Source organism: Macrobrachium rosenbergii, chromosome 46, assembly GCF_040412425.1.
Source record: "Macrobrachium rosenbergii isolate ZJJX-2024 chromosome 46, ASM4041242v1, whole genome shotgun sequence".
NCBI classification, from domain to species: Eukaryota; Metazoa; Arthropoda; class Malacostraca; order Decapoda; family Palaemonidae; genus Macrobrachium; species Macrobrachium rosenbergii.
Genome location: NC_089786.1, coordinates 49661068 through 49669694, shown reverse-complemented (window position 1 = coordinate 49669694; position 8627 = coordinate 49661068). Strand labels below are relative to the sequence as shown.

At 34.3% G+C, this 8627-nt stretch overlaps 1 protein-coding gene across 1 annotated transcript in view; it reads right to left on the bottom strand.

Annotated features, from left to right (window-relative positions):
• Positions 1-8064, bottom strand: part of LOC136830490 (calpain-A-like) — a 47533-nt gene extending 39469 nt beyond the window's left edge. The window contains exon 1 of the mRNA XM_067090027.1: positions 6921-8064. Within this exon, the coding sequence (XP_066946128.1) occupies positions 6921-7025 (105 nt within the window). The 5' untranslated portion in view covers positions 7026-8064. The remainder of the gene's footprint in view (positions 1-6920) is intronic.
• Positions 8065-8627: the final 563 nt, after the last annotated feature.

Here is an 8627-nt window from a genome sequence, read left to right as displayed (position 1 = left end):
TCAAATAACTTCTGTTTTTAGGTTGATGGTGTAAAAAGTTCTCATAGAACGACTGGAATCATTTGGTAGTTGGAAAGAACGAGAACCCTGATTAAAAGTGATTAGGTCTTACAAGTCCAATGACCTGGAATCTACTTGTTCCACTTTGCCTCTTAAATAAAGTATCTCCGACTCTGGAATTCCCTTCGTGTTCTGGAATCCACGTTGTCTTCTAAGAATCTTTGTATATCGGAATTCATTTTCAGTTCCAGGTAGAATCTTCGTGTTCTGGAACCCACTGTCTTCTAAGAATCTTTGTATACCGGAATCCATTTTCAATTCTAGGTAAAATTTTCGTGTTCTGGAATCCGCTTCGTCTTCAAGTTAAGAACCTTCGTGTTCTGGAATCCAGGTTGTCTTCTAAGTAAAGAATCTGTATACTGGAATCCATTTTCAATTCTAGGTAAAATCTTCGTGGTCTGGAATCCAGGTTGTCTGCTAAGTAAAGAGTCTTCATTTTCTGGAATCTAATTTGTGCTCTGGAATCCAGTCTGTCTTCTATGTAAAGACTCTTTGTGGACCGGAACCCATTTTCACTTTTAGTTAAAACCTTCTTGTGCTGGAATCCAGTTTGCCTTCCCAGTAAAGTGAGGAGTCATCATGTTGTAAAGGTTCCGATCTTTATAAATAATTTTATTGAACGTGTAATCAACCCTGTTTGGGGTTTGTTTCTTTGACCAATATATTGACCCCTTTTAGGGGAGTCGTTTTTGCTAATGTGTTCTGAGGTACATTGCCATGTAGAATAAACAAGTAAAAATGCGCCGAAGTTTCTTCGGCGCAATCGAGTTTTCTGTACAGCCACTACAGCGTATAATCAACGCCACCGAAAATAGATTTCTCTCGGTGGTCTTGGTATAATGCGGTATGAGCCGCGGCCCATGAAACTTTAATCACGGTCCGGTGGTGGCCTATTCTATATCGTTGCCAGAAGCACGATTATGGCTAACTTTAACCTTAAAAAAATTGAAAAAAATATTGTGGCTAAAGGGCTGCAATTCGGTATGCTTGATGACTGGAGGGTGGATGATCAACATACCAATTTGCAGCCCTCTAGCCTCAGTAATTTATAAGATCTGAGGGCGGACGGACTGACAAGCCGGACACAGTAGTTTTCTTTTACAGAAAACTAAAAACAGAACTATTTAAATACACGCAGGAGTATAGTCTAATATAAATTCTTGGAACCGAACTGGCAACAGAGATATTTCAAAGAAGGACCTTTCAACATACGGCACTCAGACTGGTCAATAATTTCCCCAGAGATGTGAAAACTTAAAGAGATATTTGAGGAGAGAAAAATGACATAACCACACAAAAACAGCAGCTGTAAGACGGAAGGGTATCCCAGAGAGCTTTGAATGTAACTAAACATTAATAAGATGAAAAAAAGCAGGACGGGGAGAAGGACCTCCGAAAATAAACAAAGAATCATGGCGGTAACGGAAGGGAGTGGCCTAACCCGCCTTCGAATCTCCGGCCGGCCAATGAAGAATTAGAGGAATTTATTTCAGGTGATAGAAATTCATTTCTCACTATAATGTGGTTCGGATTCCACAATAAGCTGTAGGTCCCGTTGCTAGGTAACCTTCTGGTTCTTAGCCACGTAAAATAAGCCTAATCCTACGGGCCAGCCCTCTCTAGGAGAGCTGTTAATCAGCTCAGTGGTCTGGTTAAACTAAGGTATACTTAACTTTTAACTTAACACTGTCTAAAATTTTTTTTATACCGTAATGGCGGTAATTTTCCGCCAAAGATTCCATTGACAGGTTAAATCAATACAATGGACGGACCACTGACATGTGTTAGTAGTTGTATCATTCTATTAATTAATATTTTCTAGGAATAAATTTTTCTAGAATAACTTGGGAAGCAACAATAACTTTCGGATTCAGAATTAGGTTGGGTCTATTACTTAAAATATCTAGCAACTACGAAACAGTATGAAATTATTCTGTGCGTTTATTAGAAACTAGTTATCCTTAAGAAACCAAATGAACTGCTCAAGTAAGCACGCTTTCAGTTGCTTATGCAACATTTCCACCCAATATTGAAGATATAAATTGACAGTTACAAGTAGCAAGAAGCCACCGGTACATGATTTCATAGCGTATATCTTCCAACGACTGTGATTAAATATAATTTATGGCCCAGTTTATTATTGGCTGGAGTATGTGATTACGTGGTAGGTCCATAATTCCGGATCTCACATTCGGGTTTTTGCGGAATTTGAAAGCGTGTTCTACATATATATATATATATATATATATATATATATATATATATATATATATATATATATTTTTTTTTTTTTTTTTAATAATAGCAAGTAAAGAATGCGCCGCAGTTTCTTCGGAACAATGGAGTTTTCTGTACAGCGTATAATCAAGGCCACCGAAGATAGATCTATCTTTCGGTTCGGTGGTCTCGGTATAATGCTCTATGAGCTGCGACCCATGAAACTGTAACCACGGCCCGGTGGTGGCCTATCCTATATCGTTGCCAGAAGCACGATTATGGCTAAATTTAACCTTAAATAAAATAGAAACTACTAAGGCTAGAGGGCTGCAATTTGGTATGTTTGATGATTGGAGAGTGGATGATCAACACACCAATTTGCAGCCCTCTAGCCTCTGCAGTTTTAAAGATCTGAGAGCGGACAGAAAAAGTGCGGACGGACAGGCAAATCCGGCACAATAGTTTTTCCTTACAGAAAACTAAAATAAAATTAAAATAAATAATATCGGAAGCCGGAATCACTGACTATAATTCTGATTGACTCCTGAAACTTATCAACTGTCTCCATTGGTTACAGTGATATCAGCTGCGGACTTTTACCGTCAGCTTGAAATAATAAAATAAAATTAACAAATACTATTGTTCTATTTGAAGCGGGAATCACTGATGCTAATATTGATTGGTTTTACCTGTGATATCAGCTTCCGAGATTTACCGTCAGCTTAAGAAAAAACTAATAAATACTGTAGTTTTTTCTTAAAATAAGAACCACTGATGCTAATAGCAACTGACTTCACCTGTGATATCAGCTGCCGATAATTAAAGTCAGCTCAAAAAGATAACGTTAAAATAATGCTAAAATTCACAAAATTTCATGTAACATTTTAAACCACATGTAAAAAGTTCAGTGGGGCGTGATTTGGTTATTGAATTTACAATAACCTTTTATATTATTGCAATCACTACAAATAAGTATGCATTATTTTTCCATCAAATATTCATCTCGTAATTCCGCGGTTCATTTATCACTCTGTGGCATGGGTTGTAATTGCGCGTTATGGCCTCTTGCAATTTTGATACGTAATTGGCTCCGTACCTTATTTCAGAACGTAATTTACGCGCAAATCATTTCAGCGCGAAAGATAAATGTTATTGACTATAAAATGACATGACCACGTTTCGCGATTATCTTTATGTTGCAGATTTTAAAACAAAGAAAATAAGTGTGATTACCGATTCTGTTACCTTATCGTGTTTCGTGATTATTTTCATGTTCCTTTTTTTTTCAATACAAAAATGAAACGAGTCAGAGTTTGCCTTTACTGTTACATTATCGTATTTCGTGATTTTGTAATTACACTTCTGTTCCATTTTTAGTTTTCTGTAAAAGAAAACTATTGTCTGTCCGTCCGCACTTTTTCTGTCCGCCCCCAGATCTTAAAAACTACTGAGGCTAGAGGGCTGCAAATTGAATACGTTGATCATCCACCATCCAATCATCAAACATACCAAACTGCAGCCCTCTGGCCTCAGTAGTTTTTATTTTATTCAAGGTTAAAGTTAGCCATAATCGTGCTTCTGGCAACGATATAGGCTAGGCCACCACCGGGCCGTGGTTAAAGTTTCATGGGCCGCGGCCTATACAGCATTATACCGAGACCACCAAAAGATAAATCTATTTTCAGTGGCCTTGATCATACGCTGTAGCTGACGTACAGAAAACTCGATTGCGCCGAAGAAACTTCGGCGCATTTTCTACTTGCTTAAAATAAAAATAAAAGGATTCAGACTGAATTCCCGGTATCAGGCTGAGAGCTGAAATTACCTCTGTCGGAGAAAATTACTCGCTTGAAATTAATAACCGTAATGAAATGCATTAAGTGAGAGAAAGATGATTGATAGACTGAAATTACTGCTTAGAACTATCTACCGTTGCTCGTTGTTCCTTTGTTGCTGATAGACTCTTGTTTTATTGAGTTTTTTAAGTTACTGAAAATTATTATCGTGATTGTATTAACTGATGTAAACAGCAACACGTTAATAAAAATTATTATCCTTTATAAGCATGTATGGTTGTTTATATACACGCGCAAACACATGTGTATATATATATGTTTGTATTTATATATATGTGCATATGTACATATATACAGTTATGTGTATATATAAATGTATATATATTTATACATATATACATATGTGTATATATATATTTATCTGTTCATATACATGTGTAAATATATATACATATATATATATATATATATATATATATATATATATATATATATATATATATATATATCACACAAATCTGGCAGATTCGATGCACACACACAAATTGTAGTCAAGGGCAGGAATACTCTGGAGATTCACACTTCCTTTATTGTTTCCTACGTTTCGTGATTCATAATCACATCATCAGGGAATTCTATGGAAAATTAAATAAATGAATAAACGTACTGAACGGCTAAAACTGAATTACGTTAAAATTAGTCACTAAAAATCTATAAAGGCTGTTAAAAATTACATACACAAGAGCACACTTAAATACATACACACAAAGCTTAAAATCACGTTACACACGGACACATATGGTTACACAAGAGCACATTAAAAATAGCAAGGGTTTTGTGATTTTGCTATTTTTTAATGTGCTCTTTGTGTAACCATATGTGTCCGTGTGTAACGTGATTTTAAGCTTTGTGTGTATGTATTTAAAGTGTGCTCTTATGTATGTAATTTTTAACAGCCTTTATAGATTTTTAGTGACTAATTTTAACGTAATTCAGTTTTAGCCGTTCAAGTACGTTTATTAATTTATTTAATTTTCCATAGAATTCCTGATGATGTGATTATGAATCACGAAAAATAGGAAAACAATAAAGAAGTGTGAATCTCAAGTATTCCTGCCCTTGACTACAATTTGTATATATATATATATATATATATATATATATATATATATATATACATACATACATGTAAAATCATAGTTAAACCCCAAGTAATGATGGTTTTATTTGAATACCTTAAATGAAGGATGATATCACTAAGCAGAGATAAATCGAGAGAGAGAGAGAGAGAGAGAGAGAGAGAGAGAGAGAGAGAGAGAGAGAGAGAATATGAAATGGGAAATTTTATGTTTTGTTTTTAACATTCATTTTAATTTAACATATACTGAAAATTTTTTTAGCTTATTTTAACTATCACTTATGTATGTATGTATGTATGTGTGTATGTATGAATGTATGTATGATGACCAATATCCATGAGAAAATACTGAAAAGTATAGTTCCTGTTTATTCATTATTTACGGTAATTCAGTCATTTAAACATCAAAATGCTTTTCCATTTATTGAAGTGTCTCTTTACTCATCATGTTTGCTGTTTTATATCTCCTTAATTTTTTCTTTATTTCTGGGACAACTCTTGAATATATTCACGTATTTCTCTCATTACTTTTGCATTCAATCATTGAATTGTAAGCATGTATAGCTATCTTTCAAGTTTTCATATTTTTTTATCAATTTATTTAACTGTCTGTCTGTCTATCTATCTATCTATATATATATATATATACATGTATGTATCTACTATATATGAACAGATAAATAAATATATACAGTATATACACATATATATATATACATTTATATATCCATATTATATATATTCAAATATATATATATATATATATATATATATATATATATATATATATATATATATATATATATATATATATAAATTTCTGACTCACGTCTATAAGGATCAGACCCAGGTCTCTCAGGTGGAAAGCAAAGGGCGTTATCCACTAGGCCACACAAGTCTAAAGAAGTTGGAACTTCTTTTAGACTTGTGTGGCCAAATGAAACCTTGCTTTCCACCTGAGAGACCTGCGTTAACTTTTCTTTTAGACTTGTGTGGCCAGTGGATAACGCCCTTGCTTTCCACCTGAGAGACCTGGGTTCGATCCGACGTGAGTCAGAAATTTATTTCTGTTCCACACGTGATAGTGTGTTGATGATTTATATATATATATATATATATATATATATATATATATATATATATATATATATATATAATATATATAACTCACTGACTAAAACTCTAGCAACCCCATGACAGGACAAGCGTGTGAAAAACCCCGCAAAACCTCTGGAATTGGAACCTTCAAAACCTCAATACGAAATCGTTACAAACTCTCACGCGTCACAGTTTACAAAAGATCGTGATTTTTTTATTTCAATTTTTTCTCTTTCAAGATTTCGCCAATTTTATCGATGTGTGGTGGGCTAAACCGGATTGATCCGGATTGAGGATATGTATGTCTCAGTCTTAGGATTCAAGGATTTGACATTTATGTCTTAGTTTATTTTTACACGTATCGGTCACTCGGTTACGGCGTGGTATGAAATTTGGTTGTGGATGTTTAAGTATTACGTACATACACATACACACACACATATATATACATATATATAAAGTATACTTCATAATATACATATATATAAATATGTCTATATATATACATATAATATATAAATACATCTATTTGTAAACATACATATATATAAATATATATGTATATATATACAGTATACCATCATTTCCCTTAACAAATACCCATGACTTACCGGGGGCATGGGCACCGTGCCCGTGCCATTTGGCGCCATCTTGACGTGGTCATAATATTCAACCTGATTGGACGGGGTATCGGGTATGCTTGCCCCACAGCCCATGCTGGTTCCAGGTCACAGTATATTTTCAACTCTTTTTCGTTAATTTCAACTTCTTTTTGAATATTTTCATTTTTCAATCTTTTATTTTTTCGGGGGGAGAGGGGGGCCGGGCAGGGGAGGTGATATTGGAGGGTGGGGTTACTTGAGCATCTTAAGTAATCTTGTGTTTCTCTATTTTTTAAATTTTTCTATACATTTTTATTTATTTTCTTTGTACTTTTCAAAGTCACTTTTCATAAACGGTTAAGATTCTATTTAATGGCCAAACGTAATTATTTCAGAGTCTTTTTAAATCATTTTTCTTTTCAAAGTCGTATTTAAAGCCAAAGGTAATTTAGGTTTAACATAATTTAAGTTTAGTACCACTTTAAATCACTATACTACAGTGTCCTTCAGCAAACAATAAAGCTAACTTTACAAATGTATTGAAGTTATCCGTTTTTAATCCTTTGGCAAACCCTCACTAAAGTGAATTAAATTACTACGTTCCTTTAGACCGTTAACACCGAGACCGTTAATATTATATGACCAACACGCAAAGGTACCCGGTCAGAAAAATTATAATTCTTGTCACAATATATAAGTAGACTTATAATACACTACACATAAGTATTTACAAGCTTCCGTGCAGACTGTATCACGTAAAAACAGACACTCACACAGACAAGATTATTATTTACAAAACCTAAATACCGCCAAAAAACACTGAGCAGTTTTATTCTCGGTACAGTATGTATCTTTCATTGATCTAGGATTAAGTTCATTACACACTTTTCGTATCTCGTGTTATCTTATGTCCCCAGCATAAGCTTCGTAGTTCGTTGCTTGCGATTACTCATTTTGAATCCTTAGATTCCCCAGAGTATTCCACGAACGTAATGTAATGTTTTTCTGTTTATGAACAGCAGTGTTTTGAAAGTTTTCGCTCACGAGAGTCCACGGAAGGCGTTGCTACTAAGCGTACTGTCACTTCGATTGCACATGACACAATACTGAAGTTTTGCTCGAGTCAGGCAACTTTGGCTCGCGAGTTGACAGATGGCATATTATCGTAAGACTTTTATTTTACGTATTTACTGAAAATTATACAATAATTACGATAAAAAATTAATATATTTTCCTTCAAACACAGCTAAAATAAACACGATCTTAAGAAAATACTCAGAATAAAAATCACAAACTCCGTTAACGTCTTTCAGCAAGGAGCCTCTGGCATTCCGCAACCAACAGTCTCGCGCATGCGCAGTGGGAATTTCTTGGGCCTGTTTTCTATGTCAACCAAAATGTTGCTTTGGTTACTACTGTTTCCAAGTCGTGAGTCAAGGTCCTCCTTGTGGATCAGCTAACGTTGAAAAGATTGTAGCCAAAATTAAGCTTTTTCGAGTGAATAGAATGATTCAGTGAATTATTTACTCGTATTTTATTATGTAGACTTTCTTCTGTATAAAAATATAATGTTGGTACTAACTGTTAACGTTGGTTAAGCGTATAGGTAAAAATGAAAATATTTTGTTTACTTGTCCGATTACAACCGATCAATGGGAAGACATCACACGCGAGATTGTTGATGAACTTACGGGAGACTTTTACATATTTAATTGT